The sequence below is a fragment of the Camelus dromedarius genome, chromosome 4 (assembly GCF_036321535.1).
Source record: "Camelus dromedarius isolate mCamDro1 chromosome 4, mCamDro1.pat, whole genome shotgun sequence".
Lineage (NCBI taxonomy): Eukaryota > Metazoa > Chordata > Mammalia > Artiodactyla > Camelidae > Camelus > Camelus dromedarius.
This window is the reverse complement of record NC_087439.1, coordinates 66123237-66139846: the sequence shown is the minus strand read 5'-3', so window position 1 is coordinate 66139846 and position 16610 is coordinate 66123237. Positions and strand designations below refer to the sequence as shown.

Below are 16610 nucleotides of genomic sequence, written 5' to 3'. Positions count from 1 at the left end.
ACTGCCTCTGTTTCCATTTTGCCTTAGATCTATTCCTTCCCATCAATTAATATCTAACCCCTTCAACATTACAATCCCATCCTCAGATAATGCAGGGTCTTAACTAGGTTGGACTCAAGCCACACTCCATCCACCTAGTAGGACCCACTGGCAGTACCCTTCACTCACTTAGCCTGGGTACCATTCCACCTGAAGAAGTCTCACTTAGGTCTGCCTCTACCTAAGGCAATGAATCGCTAGAATGCATTCCCAGGCTTCCAAGTAATATTGAAAAAGGCAGCCAAAGATGGGGCAAAACCCTGAAGTCCTCTTTCCATGGTTACAAACCCATGGGGGTCCGTTCACTTAAGCTTTTCTGTAGGGCTAACATTCAAGGGTGTGAAAGGTAAAGTTACAGTCTTCTTTTTGCAGATTCATTGATCCCCTAAAGGACTATGACCAGCTCTGCACTGTTCATGGAATAAATGTTAAATGCAGGAAGCAATCCTTGCTTAGTAAGTAGACTGCTTTGGTGTGTCTCAGTTTTTCCTAACCAGTGATACCAAGAGGGATTAATTTTAGTTGATGAACATTATCCAGGTTTATTTCTTCCATACTACTTCCCATCCTGTACCCTCACAGGGATTGACTTGGAGACTGAGAACTACTGGCTTCCAAAGTAGGGGTCTACCCCAGCTTAGTGGTTAAGAGCATGGACTCTGAAGGAAGATTGCCCAGGTCAAATTGAGGGTCCACTCATTACTAGCTGTGGGACTTGAAGCACATTACTTAAGCTCTCTGTGCCTCAGTTTCATCATCCTTAAAATGGGGTCAATAAAAACACCTATATCACAAGAGTGTTATATGAATTAAATAAACTGCTACCTGCAAATCACTTAAAATAGTCAGTGCACAAAGTAAGTATTTGATACTGTCATTTTATTTCCTTCTCTTTCCATTTGGGCTCCCTCACTTACCCTGGGATGAACACACCGGGTGCCCAAATGTTGGCTTTGACAGTAGCAAGTAGGCTGTTTGATGTAGTCTGCTCTCATATATACCAAGAACCTAGGAAAGAAGTGATCTTCAAATCCAAAGCAATCGTCTCCCATAAAGAAGCACTATGAGGGAACAGGGAAAAATTGAGGAGTGATGCAAAAATCACCTCCAATGACTTCCAACTTCAGAAAGACTAAAGGGCAAACCACAATTATCTCCCCAGGCTTTGTGCTCACCAAACAGCAGTCAGATTCCTCTACAAAGGATAATTGTGACTGTGCCTATGTGACCGACCCCAGAGTCTGAGATGGTATCTGGAGACTCCTCTACAGCCAGGGCAACACTCTTCCAATGCTAGGGGCTACTTTATAAGCCATATCTGTTTGATTTTTATCTTATCACAAGAATAGTGCACGGCAGCCTTTGAGATGAAAGCAAATCTTCATTTTTCACTGCTGCTAAAGGACTTCACAGAGAGTATGTGCAAGGTATAAGATGCCAGATGATGGTGTGAGGCCCTCAGAAGAGAGGGTGGAGTTGTTCTTTTTCTAGAAAGACATAAACCAGCTAATGAAGTTAATGCTTTTAATTTATTTTTGTATTCATTTCACATGTAAAAAACAAAAATGTTCTGAGCACATACTGTGTTCAGAGCACTGTATTAGGTACTGAGGATAAAACAACATGTAAGAAACAATCCCTTCCTCAGTGATCATAAACTCTAGTGTGAGAGACAGTAAACAGTTGATAACAAATCAGTATGAGAGAGGGAATGGCTGGTTTATTTCCCATTAACAAACCAGTTAATAGCTAAGACAGAGTACAATGCAGGAAGGCCAATTCAAGACATATTTACTGTGAGGCCAGTTTATGACATTGACTATGCCAGGGAAAGGTAAGAGTGATTAGGGGGATCACTTTGATTCTCATTGATGAGTTTCAAATTCAATTAATAATACTATTATTAAATGCTTAAGACACTTAAGTGTTTACTATGTGAAAAACATGGTTCTAAGAAGCACTCTAGATCTTTTAACTCACTTAGTGCTCACAAGATATTGAAGTAAGCACTACTATTATCCCATACTTTATGGCCAAAACAAGAAGTCTCAGAGAGATGAAGAAACCTGCCCTATGTCACACAGCTAGTAAGAAGGGGAAAAGGATTCAAACTCTAACACTCTAGGTTTAGAGTCATTTTTTAACCAGTATGATACCTTGTCTGACCAGAAGGCTTTCTTCAGACAGGCTTGTCCATTAGCCGAATAGCTCTTACTACAAAATTTGATTTGCTTTATACCCAAAGCACCGTTGTCCTCAAAGGCCCAGCTAATCATTGCCAAAGGAGGCAGAAGACGCAGAGACCCTACCTAACAAAGATGACCCTTGGGCTTGTTGTTATGGAAGGAAAGGGAGGGAATGAGAGGGGGCAAAAGAGGGGGAAGGGGAGGTCGAGGAGAAGAAGAACCGCTGTTGCTACTCAGGTGAGCTCAGAAAGGGATCCAGAAAAAAAATCACCTGGAGAAAACATAAGACTACACAGTAATAAAGCCCGTCAGTAAGTGAGTGAGTGACAGAGTCAAACAGAAAACCAAGTTGCCCTCATCAGTGGAAACCCATTTGACTAGATTTTATTTCTTCTGAGGAGCCCTCAGCCTCTCATTAACCTTTGTTAATTTTTAGAACAGCAGGAGAGAGGGATGAGAGGCTGACGGGCCATTTCGGACAGTGAATTTGAGGTCTGTGGGACATTCCAGCAGAGCTGTTCACCAGGCAGTCAGATATGTGAGTATGAAGTTCAGGGAAGAAGTCTGGCCTGACCCCAGATCTCCTGGGTCCTCATCTCAAGCTCTGGCCAAGATACTCCCTCTGCCTTTGGCATATTCCTTCAAGAGAAACTTTCTTCAGTTTGGATGGCTACTTTCAAAGGTCTTAAAGTAAACTTCACTCAAAGATCTTAGCTGATTTTGACTAGCATGCACCTGGGTGTCAGCACATCCCCTATCCTCAAATGCCGTGAGAACCACGGTTGGCAGAGTCGGTGAGCCGCCATGAATCTAGAACTCCTCTCCACCCCCACAGCCAAAGAATGGGTGGCCAGTGGGCCTTGAATGCCCCTGCCCTTCTCCTGGTGAGCGATACAAACATCATTTCTCTCTCCCGCAAGCCAGAAAAGGTGTCAGAAACTCAGCAGGCCATTTCCCCCACTTTATTCCTTCCTGATAGGATGCATATCCCATGGATGATCAAAAGATGGCCAGGTTATATTATATCAATATCTGCAAGGCCATTTGTTCCAGTTCACTTTTTAAAATACCATTCAGTACTTACATTTCAATATAATTTAATATTCAACTTTTTTAACATCAAGAATTAAAAAATAATAATGGTCTGTCATATTCTCAAGAGAGAGCCCAAGGAAGGCTGGTTCTTGCATTTATAATCCAAACAAGATAGGAAAAATAAAGCTGGAGATATGACATCCTCTTAATGTGGGTTATGCCAGGGATTTAGAATGGGTACAGTGGTTCAGTGATTAAAAAAAAAAATCTATGTGAACTCCAAGAAACCAAAAAAGAACTGAGTTTGTCTGCTAACCAATGAGTACAACTGTTTGAACGTGAGTCCAAGGCAAAGCTCTCATTCTGCCAGGCACTGGGGTCACAGGAGCTTGTTTAAACTCATACTGACACAGTTAGCAAGCCCTGTGCTTTATAACGCCCTTTTCTTTCTACCCCCATGGTCACCACCTTTAGCTAGATGTCACAGAGGACTGGTGAAAGTCTAGGAGAGAAGATAAGGAATTACAAGTTATAAACCTGAATGGGGAAAGAAGTATTTTAAAAGGGTAGATTTGAACTGGATGTGAAAATAATGCAGCACCTCATGGACGGGAACGTTGCATTTCCTTAGCAGACGTCCTAAACCATATCCTTGCCTTGAATTACACTACAAACTAAATTTTATTAATTAAAATGTAATGTAAAATAAGTAAATAAAATATAATGCTAAATTATATCAGTGGACTAGCAAGCAATGATAGAGACTGAAGTGACGCTAAAATAGCAGTTAAGAACATAATCTCCCCAGCTAATGAAGCAGAAGCCATCTAAATTAAGAGTTAAGGAGGGTGATTGAAGAATCATCAGTAATAAAAATGGATAGCCTGTACAAATGAGGTTATCGTGAAGGAAAATGCTGGGGGAAACAGACAGATGGTTTGTCATAACTCACAGAAGAGAGAGCTCCTGTGTGTGTTCAAAGTACGAGGAAAAGGGAAATTCAGGGCCCTACACCACGAGGTGCTAGGCAACCTCTCCAAACTTCTCTTCCCACTACCCTTTGGTCCCCTCACAAGGGTCAGCCCACTCTCCTCGGTCTTTCCCACCTCACTGCTGTCCACACCATCATCGTGACCGAGAATCCTCTAACTGTGACCCTCTTCCTGCATCTTAGTGTCATTCAAGGTCTAGCTCAAGTCCCATGATGTCTGACAAATGCTTCCCGACAAGCCCAGCCCACAGTGTCTTCCCCTTCCTCTAACCTCTTATGATCACTGTCACGCATTGAAAAAAAAAAAATCCCCCAAATATAGGGTAAACCAAAAGTTCCCTTACAGACATTTCAATTGAGCATCTACTTTCTCTCACTATGGGGCGTCTGATCCCTTCACTAAATGAGAAGTTCTTTAGGGCAAGGGCTGTGTGGTCACACATCTTTAAATCCTTCGTAGCACAAGGCCACACCCAGTGGATGTGAATAAGCGGTATGATGCAATGTTCAAAGGAAAGTACTATGTTAATTATGAGACTATTCTGATTCTAACACACAAGATGAGGAAGGGAGAATTAACCGTAGTTATCTTTTCACTCAGTCCCTCCTCGGACAATAGCCAGACTGTAGACTTGAGGTCAGGTAAGTGCGAAAGTAAATGGAGGAGGGGGCTGGAGTAAGCAAAGCTAGACGTGGACAATGGAGAGTAAGACTCTCCTGAGGTAAATCAAGACAGACAACGGAAAATCAACAGTGTTCATCAGCAGTCAGCTATGGAAACATACCAGTATTTCCTTGAGCATCTTCTACCTTGTTTGATGAGGGCAACAGAAAAGACAGCCTGGTGAAGTGAGGGCCCTGAAGAGATGGTTGCTGCTGCTGCTGCAAAGGTGAGGTTCTGAGGACTGCCCTCCAGTCCACCTGGCTAATATCTGATCTTGATCGAGCGTGCCCGGGCTTAAAAGTGGTGTTCTCATCCAGTAAGTCATTCACAGAACGAGGTCTGTCCCTCCGACGCTGACAGATGTTGAAAAAATTAAAGGTGGAAGCTTCCTTTTGTTCCATCCAGGAAAGATTATCTGGGGTTGTCCCCTTCTGGACCATAAACTGTTCTTTGGCAGGGAAGACATTTTGAGTTTTGGTTTCTAAGAGCCTGGTCTTACAGTGGTCCCAAATCATGCCCCCCTTGCCCAAGGAGGCAACGTTTCTGATAGCACCATTGTCTATGTTACTGAGTACCTCATGCCCCACCAGTTCAGGGACTTCCTGAATCCCATAAACCTCCGCTTGCTGCACGGCCTTTTCCAGTTTACTATCAAAAGTGCTAAAGAAATCCTCAGTAACTTCCAAGGCGGGGCTGATATCGTCCACTTCCAAAGCTTCCATGTCACAGGCTCCGAGAGGACTAAGCCCCCTAAGCTGGTTCAGGAAAGGGCTGCATGAACCTTCACCCAGTGAAGAGAGGTGCTTTGGGTGACGCGGTTCTGGAAACAACTGGAAGGAACTTTCATTTGGCTGCTCAGAGCAGGCCAAGCACAAGGGTGGTTGATGTTTTCCGAGTCACTAAAAGCATTTGCTAGATGATAATAGTCATCAAGAAAGGTGCTGGGAGACAAACATTCCTCTGAGATTATTCTTCAGTGAGATCTCTGTAGAGACAACAGGAAGTGCTGGTCACAGCAATGCCGCAACCATCTTTAATTTCCTGAAAGAAAATAAACAGAACGACATTGGCACGTGGTTCACTGTGGTCTACACACATGAATCTGCCCAGTTACTTCCTATTTTTACATCTCTTCTACGCCAGTCATGCCCAAAGGCGGACAACACCCACGCAGGAGTTCCACTGTCAAGAGTACCCATCACTACTTTGCATTAGAACTTACGCAGAGCAGGGTGGGTCTCTTGATAAGCGGAATTAAGATCAATAGCTTTTACTCACAGAGAGAAGCCTTTGAGAGCAGTTGTGAAAAGACTGCCCTGGCCAATCTCTGTGATCTTGCTGACCTAAAAGAGTAAGCAACAGAGAGTAGGAATTCTGTGACAGGGCCTATATTGTAATCAGCCTGAAAGTCATAAATGCATGAGCCCTTTCAGAAACCTTAAAAGTACTGATGATTTGTTGGGCTCAGAAGTGCAAGGGGGAAGTAGAGAGGGAGAACTAGCCCTTTTATTAACCTGAATGTTATTGTGCTGGGCTCCCTAGGTTTCAATTATGTAATGCCTAATGATGGCTCTGGACTTCACAGTTCCTCCAGTCATCTTGCAGAAAGGCTTCACAGGCTCCAAACTCCCTGAGGCTTTGAGGAATGGCCTAGGAGTATAGGTCCAGCCTCAGCCTCAAAGCTGGGCAGAAACAATCCTAACACCAACCACAAGCTCTGCAAATGCTAGATCCCCAAGGCCAGAGCAAGGAGAGCAGACCCTGACAGTGATGCTATCCAGTACGGTAGACACTAGCCATACATGGCTTTTTTTTTTTTTTTTTTTTGAAGAGCGATTTATTTATTTAGTATTTTTTGGGGGGGGTAATTAGGTTTATTTATTTCTTTGTTTTTAGATAGGGTACCAGGGATTGAACCCAGGACCTTATGCATGCTAAGCGTGCACTCTACCACTTGAGCTATACCCTCCCCCCATACATGGCTACTTAAACATAAATTTATTAAAATCAAATAAAGTTCCTCAGCCACACTAACTACCAGCCACATTTCACATTCTCAACATACACCTTTGTATCTTTACTGAAAAACGAACAAACAAAACAACTAGGTAAGAGCTTTTCTTCCCTTAACTACTTACAAGTAGGTAAAACTAGGCAATTAGCAACACCTTTTCAAATTTGCAAAGGTGTATGTGTGCCTTTTTTTTTTAACTGTACAATCTCTATGGTTAATTAAAATAATTTTTAGCACTTAGGTCATTAAATCATTAGATTCAAATCAACAGCATCTGCTTAATGTGTGTAAGTAAAAATTGTACACACAGCCATTTATTTTAAGTGCATCAGGAAGGTTTGCAGTTTGCAGGAGCTCTGTGGCTAACCTCTTGTAAAGTGATAATGACTGTGAATTTATCTACTTTTTATATTTTGATATTTATTATGTTAACATTCATGAAGCAAGGCAAAGATTGATTTTTTAGAGATAAAATCAGCTAAAATATTTTTCTAGCTGCAAATAGGTTTTTGTTTGCTGTGTCTACAGCTAAGCCTTGAGTCTCGAATCGTGTGTAGCAGGATTTTACTACTGCTCTAATTTTGAAACTTGTGATTTTTCAGTCTCATCTCGTATACCAGAGGCTAAGGAAAAAAAATACATAATAAATCTTAAAACTTGTAGTTCTTTATTTACTAAAATTTCAAATGAACATAATAAAGTATAAGGTCCCCATTTTATAGAAGAGTTTTATAGAAGTTAGTCATCTGAGGTCCTTTTATGAAATCTTATCCAGTGCTTAAAATTCAGCCTTTAATCATACCACAGGGAGTAAATATCTTCAAATTGATTTTTTATTTCTTTTTTATTTTAATCAAAATGTCTAGGAATATACTCTTTGGGCTCCCCGCTTGGGTATTCACAAACTGCTTAGAATCACATGACCACTGACGGCCAGCACTGCTGCCCTGTGGAACACTTGATCCCAACACGTTCTAAAATCATAGACTGTCAGACAAGGAAGGGGCCTTTGAGATCATCCTTCCAACCCCAACCTTTCACAGAAAGGGACATGGAGGCCTAGAGAGAGTAAGAGGTCCCATGAATTGCCTCCTTTAATCCTCATTAAGGGCAGTAACAATTCAACTTTAGAACCATTTCCATGCTGTTTGACAAGGAATTCTGGAAATCACTCATCTACCAATCCATTCATTTATTCAGGTCACAACAGATACAAGACACTAAAGATGGAAAAATGAGTAAGTTACAGCTCTTGCCCTAAAGAGGCTCACAGTCTATCATGATGAGCCTAAGAAAATAAGTCCAAAAAAACACCTTGATAGAGGATGGAAACAGATTTGGTGGCGGAAGGAAGAAGGGGTCACTTGATAGCAAAGGTGAGGGAGAGATTAAGAAAGCCTTCAAAAGGAGGTGCCCTTTGAGGTGAGCCTAGAAAACTTTGAAGGTAGTTGCCTAGATGGCTCAGAAGAAATTAGGAAGGGTAAATCACCTTGTGGCTAGTAAGGGCTTTTCAAGTGTCTTAGGCAGCGTGGTGAGCTATATACTGGAGTAATAGCAAGCAATCTAGTGCAGTGGATCTAGAGTCAGATCTAGGTCCGAATCCTAAGTCTGTCTCTTACTGGCTATGTAATTTGGAGTAAGATTTCCCCGAACCACCCCCACTCCACCCCAAGTTCACTGGGCTAATCTGGACTTTCCATTCTAGGAATTTCACTATTAGTCTTTCCATTGCTTCTGTTTGGAGCTTACACTGCTATTCTCTTATGCATTTATCCTTCAAAACCATACTCTAAAAAGGTCTACTCTCCACCATATGCCCCAGCATACTCATACTCTCTTCATTCCTCGACTTAGTCACACAGACCTTTCAGTTCCTCCTTCAAGGTTTACCTTTTTGATCTCCAGGCCTGCCCACCTGCTGCTCCCATTGCAGGAGGGGTCACTCCCTCCTGCACCCTTCTGCCCATCCTATTCAGACTCTGCTCTAAATGCCTTCAAAGTCTGACTCGTCTGTTAAGGCACGCTGAGAAGGCTGATGCACTCCTCCACACCCTACAGCAATCCAATCCATCCCATCCCAAACCCCAATCCTCTGCGAAGTCTTTCCTGAAGACTCAGTCCTTTGGGATCTCTCCCTTCCCTGAATATCTAAAGTATCACTAAACAAGTCAACTTTGTAAACTTTTTCCCTCAAATAGACTAAGCTTCTTGAGGGCAAGCCCCATATCCAAGTCAGTGTCCCTCTACAGAGCCAGCAAGGTCTTCCTGCCTCTTGCCTTCCTCCTTCTAATACAGCCTCCACATCACTTCTCTTAATCCTTCAGAGTTTCCCCAGTAGAACAGGGTTCAGCAAACACTTTCTGTAGTAAGCTTGTGGGTCACACAGTCACTCTATGGTTATAGTGGGGAAAACAGCCACATGCAATATGGAAATGATTGGACATATCTGTGTTCTGATAAAACTTTATTTAAAAAACAGGCAGAGAACCAAAATGTGGTATATCCATAAAAGGAAATACTATTCTGCCTTTAAAAGGAAGGAAATCCTGTCACATGCTACAACATGAATAAACCCTGAGGACATCATACTAAGAAAAACTTATAAAAAGACAAATGCTGCATGATTCAGTGTATATTAAGTAGTCATATTCATGAAAACAAAATGTAGAATGGTGGGAGTAGGGGAAAGGGAGTTGTTGTTTAACAGGTATGGAGTTTCAGATTTGCAGGATGAAAAGTTCAGGAGATCAGTTTCACAGCAGTGTGAATATAAACACCACTGACCTCAAAATGATTAAGATGGTAAATCTTATAGGTGTTTTGTTTTGTTTTTTAACCGCAACTTAAAGCAGACAAACCAACCAAAAACAAGCAGAGGGCCAGACCATCCAGGGCACTGCAGCTCACTAATTCCTGGCCTAGAAGATCTAGTCCAGCCCCCAGGAGAGGAGGCAGAGGTCAGGAGTGACAACTCTGGGTCTCAGGGGGAAGAAAGGAAGTGCAGTTCCACCAATTACCAGCAATGGGACTTCAGTAAGTGACTTAACCTTCTAAGCTCAGTTTTCTCATTTGCAAAATCAGCAAGTTAATAATACCACGCTCCTAAGATAGTGGAGAGAATTAAATAGGACAAGGAATGGCACAGTCCCTGGCACACAATACATGAATAGCAACGGCCTAAAAGCCCCTACCTGATGGGTTCCACCACCTTTCCTCTAGGACCTCATACCCTCGCTCTCCCAGCCTCCCTTCCACACTGGCCTCCCTGCTGGTTCTCCAACTTGCAGGCATGCTGTCACCTCAGGGTCTTTGCAATGGCTCTTCCCCCAGATACCAATGTGGTCAGTTCTCTCTTTAAGTGACTGTTCATGTCAGCTTCTCAATGAGGCCTACCTGACCACCATATTTAAAATTGTAACGAGTGTCTCTACCCTGGACTTCTGATCCTCTTTACTCCGTTTTTTTTTTTTTTTTAAATAAATTTTTAATGTTAGAACAGTTCTAGATTTACAGGATTATTGAAAAGATAGTGCGATGAGTTCCCATGTCCCCTACACCCAGTGTCCTCCATGTGACATCTTACAGTAATGTGGTACATTTGTCACAATTAGTGAACCAAGATTGATACACTGTTGTTAACTAAAGTTCACACTTTGTTCAGACGTCCTCAGTGCCCCTCTAATATCCTTCTTCTGTTCCAGGATCCCATCCAGGATGCAACATGATATTTAGTTGTCAAGTCTCTGCAGCCTGCTCTTGGCTATGACGGTTTCTCAGACTTTACTTGTTTCTGATGACTTTACAATTTCGAGGAATACTGGTCAGGTAATGTATAGACTGTCCCTCGATCGGGATTTGTTTAGTGTGTTTCTCATGATTAGACTAGCGCTATATGTTTTGGGGAAAAAAATCACAGAAGTAAAGTACCATTCTCATCATAGCATCATGAGAGTAGATACCATCAACATGACTTAACTACTGTTCACATTAACCTTGATCACCTAGCTGGATCCTTTTCCCTTATGCATTGACTGTCTTCTAACATACCACTCAGTGAACTTCTGATTTAATGTTTGGTGTTTCTCTCTCCTCACTAAAGTGTAAGCTCCTCGAGGGCAGAAATTTATGCTCACTTTGCTCACTAATGTATCCCGAGTGCACAGAGCAGTGCCTGACACATACACACAAGGCACTAGATATACACAAGTTGAATGAATGCCTCGTTATTCCTTTGCGTGACCGTCAGTGACCTTTGTAACCCACCCACCCCTCCAGTCCATCATTCCTGACCAACACTCACCTTACCGTTTTAGTCCTCCATGCTTTGGCCCACGTCAGGGAGCCTTCCGATTTGCTCAGGCTCTCCGAGCACCCTGGGTTTGCCACACTGTCCTGAAATGATCAACAGTTTCTCTCCATCCCACTCTACACTCTGAGCTACTTGACGGCAGGCAAGATGCATCACTGACCCTCCTCTATAATCTCTATGTCTTCCTCCATTTTCCAACCTTTCTCTTTGGGAAGTTCATCTTTCCCTAGATTGTACAGTCCTCAAACTTGCCACAATACCAGGGTCTAAGGCCAAGTTCAGTCTCTGAAAATGAACACCTCTTTATTAGCTTGCCTCATTTGGTTTTGAAATTAATAAAAAAATAATAGCATCCTTAGACAGGTCAAAATCTAAAGAGTACTTTCCCCTGACAAAGTGAACTGAGTAAAATCACTATGTGGGTGCAGTCTGCTTTGCCTCCATGCAAAACTGGAAACCAGGAGCTAATTAGAACTGTGTTCTAAATCGGGCTTAGCCACACACGTGCTGGGTGGCCTCTGGCAAACCATTTAACCTCTGGGTGCCTTACTCAGCTACCTGCATCCAGTAACGTTGCTAGTATCAAACTGCCTCACATGTGGATCGTTCACTGGGTAGCTGTTCCAACAAGCCTTTAAAAAATGTAAACTGCTGCCTAATTATGGAGCCCTTCTCTGGACCTCACCCACTCAACAACCATGTGTTCCTGGTCTCTCCCCGGAAAGATACGTCAGCCCAACAAAGCAAAGTCAGCAACCAGCTATTTATAATACACTACTTTTCAGCCAAACTCAATGATCTATAGACATTTTATCTTATTTTTAGAGAGAATACCCAGTCTGTACAAAGGGTTATTTTCCCTATGTAGAAGATTGAGAAATTGAGGTCCATTTGTCAGTGTGGTCATAAAAGCTCAATCCAAAGAATCCCATGCATGCACCAAAATGAAACAGGATGGAGACTCCATGTATTGCTATTTCCTAACAAGGAAATCTGTGGTTTACATGCTCATTAAGCAAGGCTAATTAACAGGATGAACACTGCCTCCCTCCCACACAGAGGTAGAGACAGATATGAGTAATAATACCAGCCTGGCCCACACAGAGATACCATGTTCTCCCAAGCCAGATGGTAAAAGCGCTGACTTCCCCTCCACTTGACTAAATGGCTTGTAATCAGAATGTAACGAGTGCTGAGAGGGTGTCTGGGACCATGTAGTTTTAGAAGCAGCCAGACTAGGAGAAGAATGCAATGCCAAAGACACCTAGGATAAGCAGTTTCTGCTGGTCCATTTTCAAACATGAGAACCAAGGGTGATGATAAGAAAGGTCAGCACATGTGGCTCTCACATGTTCTTCACTTTGGTTAAGGCCACAGCTGACTGGAAATTTTCTGAGTTACATAATGTAAAGGATCCACCACAAGAGGATCTGACCCAGTAAGATGATGTTTCTGGACTGTCGGGCTACAAGAGGTTATGGTTTTCCATGGTGCTTTGTCATAAAGACAACATAAGCATGTTGATGGAGCACAGGCCACAAGCAGCAGATAAAGAAATGGTGCCAGGATAGACCTTGTAAGAAGAGTCCAGGCCTCTTCCCAAGGAGAAAGACAGCTGGAAACACAGATGGAACCCCATCTTCACAAGACTGGAAGGAACAGTAAATGGCTACATTTATCTAAGTTTCAATAAATGAGCAGTTTATTGCCATACAATACATAAGGAATATATCATTTAGAAATATAATTTTATAGTGGTTTTTTTCCCAGTTCTCACAGTAATAAATACTCATAGAAATGCTGGAAAATACTGACAAACATGGAAAATAAAAATCAGTCATGCCCTCGTAACTCTGAGAAAACAGCTAGGCGTGTTTTTATCTAATATTTAATTGGAATCAGATTATATATACAGTTTGGGCATATTGTCTGTTTAAATATATGCTCAAAAAGCAAATACCAGTAAATACTAACCTTGAAAAGAAAAAAGAAATGTCCCAGAGTGTGCTGTGCCCACTGGTACCTTACAGCCTGGCACAAGGCCCCACTCTACTGAAGTTCTCTTCTTGCTCTGTCCAGGGACCTCCTCACTACACAGACACCATTGTACTTCTGAGTCCTGATCCTGCTTAAGACTGTTAACCAGCCCCTCCTTGAACATTCCCTCCGGGTTTCACAGGCCCCACACTCTCTGTTTTCCTCTCACTTCCACCTTCTCTTTCCCTGTCTCCATCTTCTTCCTTCCCTTACTGGTCTCATCAAATGGGGGCATCACCTGAACTCTCTTCTCTGACTATGGCTGCAGGTACTCCTTAGGTCAATTTATCCACACTGAGGCTTCAGAAATTACTTCCATGTTCATACCTCCCTAGTTTCCACCTTCAGTCTCAATCTCAAGCCGGACCTCTGGTCTTACGTTCCCAACTATTTGTAGAACATTTCTAACTGGCTTATCTTATGGCAAAAGGAAGCTCAGCTTGTCTAAAGTCACACTTAGCTACTCATTCAGTGATTATTTGCTGAGCACTCACTATGGGTTGGGTGCTGTCTTACGTACTGGGGAGACAGTAGCAAATAAAACCCTTCATGAAGCTCCCACTGACGACAAGGTCCAACTCTTTACCTGATACGCTAGGCCTTTCAGTCTTGGACTAGCTTGCCTGTCCACTTCCCACTCCCCTTCCCTAATTCAATCTGTACTCCAAGCCAGAATGCTACTGCCCACATTTTATGCTTTCCCAACTCCAAAATTTTGCTTACAGTTACCTCCGAGGTACAGTCTCCCCACCTCTATCCACTGAAATTCTATCCACTCTTCAAGCTCAGTTGCCACCTCTTCTACAGGCTTTCTTTGATTCCTGATCCTAAAACAGTCTGCTCTTTCTTTAAAAACTCTCAGAATGTCTTTGGTACTGCCCCCACAGCTTACACTGCATGCTGCCTGTTCTGTCTGAAATGAAGATGACAATAATAATTACAATTTATCAAAAGCCTATTTTGTGCCAGGTACGTTGTTTGGTACTTTTCATCTCTAAGCCTCATGATGTGTACAGTGGGTACTATTATTCCCATTTTCACAGATGAGAAACTGAGGCTCAGAGACACTGAGTAACTTTCCTGAGGTCACACATCTACCCTACGGGACTCACAGCAACTTCAGAACAGTGATTCTACCCTATTTCATTTTTACAACCCTCACTGGGCCTAAAACTATGGGTAGTACACAGTGGGGGCTCAGTAAATGTTGGTTGAATGGACAACTGCATAAAGAGTATGTTTTCAAAGTACTGACACCTGTGAATATAAGCACCACTCTGGTTTTCTGGCAAATGAATATTTGAATTCACTACAAGCTCGTTTAAATAAAATCTGACATGCTTCCCAAAACGTTATGTTGACTTGAACTTTAAAATTTTTTTCTTGGTTAGAAAAAGCTTGCAAGCTATTGAAACCAGGTTTAAAAACAACGTGGCAAAGGTCAGGTAGCAAAGACCTCACTCAGACCTTTTATAGAAACAAAAGCACCTATGTAGCACTTGGGAATTATTTTGTAAACCTAATTTGCCAGTGACTGTGAGCTCAGTGACTGAGAGCTCAAGCTCTTTCTAATATCAGGAAGGAGATGTTCCCTTTGAAATGCCCCCAGGCAATCAACTTAAAGCATTTTTCAGTCCATCTCGGTGCTTATTTTTTGCCACTTGCAAAAATCATTGAGACATCTGATGCTCCAAGATGTTTTCTCAGAAACCAAACTAAATATAAGTGTGGCACTTCACATCTCCAGTTGCTTTACTATTGAAGGCAGTAATTGTCTTCTGTCCCCTATGTCAACCACTGGATAGGAAAGCCAAGGCTTCTGATTGGGAAGCCCATCTTCATAAAATCACCAAAGTTCCAAAATGTCCTGGTTTTAGAAACAGAACAGAGAGACATAAACTTCAGTTACTTAAATGTCTAAAAAGGCAGACTCAGCGTTTTCCATTTCCCTTTACCTCCATGGCAGGGAAAAGTGATTAAAAAAACAAACAAAAGAACCACTCAAAATATCTTTATTCTAGGACTGAGGTGAAGAAGGTGAAAAGTCCATCATGTGTGCTAGAGTCAGCCTCCAACTGCAACAGGGATGACTGACCAGGATGTGGAGGTGCCCTCCCAGCTAAACCAGCTGGCGTGGCTGAGTATGTGACAGACCTCAACAACGAAGGAAAGGGCCACCCCAAGGAGGGACACTGAGACTCAGGTATGCCAGATACTCAAAGAATCTAGGGAAGCAGCTTTAGATTTAAAGATGTCATCAGCTCAGAATAATTTGACTTTATTGAGAAGAATCATCTTCACATGCATGGTTTAAAGTGTGGTTTATAAAACATTTAGAAACTTCTTGATAAAAATTTGTAGTAATCTCAACAGAGAGAGGCAAGTAAAGTAGCAGGATTACTTTAAAGTTGATGAAAGAGACCAAGATGACTCATCTATTGTCAGTCTGAAGGCCACGTGGGGGAAAAAAAAGAAGTTCCTGGAACCCCTGCCTCATAACTGAGTCCAAGTTCAAATACCTTTTAAATCATCTTAAATCACTCAGGGGCCCTGATGTTAGGAGGACCATAAACAAGGAGTAAATTGAATTCAATCCAGGAGCCACCCAGTTTGAATTTGTTTATTGTTTTTTCACAGAGGTGTGGCAATGGGAAGAAAGAATACACATTTCTAACACCAGGAAAAGGTTCGCGCCCCAGCACTGCCTTCTAAGCTGACTGACTTCCAGCAAATCAGGCTGACTCAGGACATGTTGGCCCTCCTTATCTACAAAACAGAAATCCTGCCAATGCCTGTCTCCATCTACCTTAGAGAGCTATAATGCACAAGTGCAGATAATATATGTGAAATTCTGGTAAAATCTAAAACAATGACTATTCCTCTTAGAAGCTGATTCCCAACCACAAAACCATTTATACTCAACAAGCACTTACAAATGATGGACCGAGTGTCCAAATACTATGTTAGATGATGCTGCAGAGACAAAACACAGCTTCTGCCCTCCAAGAGCTTATTAGCTAGTGGGGAAACAACACAAAACCAAGAATAAAAAGTGCCTTAACAGAACTATACAAAAGGTGTTATGGGAACATAAATAAGAAATCATTACTAATCAAGGGACAATAAAAAGTCTTAACTGACAGAACATAATTTAACAACATAGCAGGTATACAGAGATGACTTCAGTTGAAAGAAACCAAAGACAAAGGAAAGAAACATGCAACAAAACCAATCAGATCTGCTCTAGAGATGCTGCTGCTTCTGGCATGAAGCTGTCTACCTACAGGAACATCTTTGAAGAGTGAGCTCAAAGTGAACTAACAACAGCACAAATG

At 42.1% G+C, this 16610-nt stretch overlaps 1 protein-coding gene across 3 annotated transcripts in view; it reads right to left on the bottom strand.

The window, feature by feature from the left end:
• PLEKHM3 (pleckstrin homology domain containing M3) overlaps positions 1–16610 on the bottom strand; it is a 158490-nt gene that overhangs the window by 132446 nt on the left and 9434 nt on the right. For all 3 annotated transcript variants that reach the window (XM_010985440.3, XM_010985441.3, XM_031451906.2), the window contains exon 2: positions 5037–5956. In XM_010985440.3, the coding sequence (XP_010983742.3) occupies positions 5037–5637 (601 nt within the window). In that variant the 5' untranslated portion in view covers positions 5638–5956. The remainder of the gene's footprint in view (positions 1–5036; positions 5957–16610) is intronic.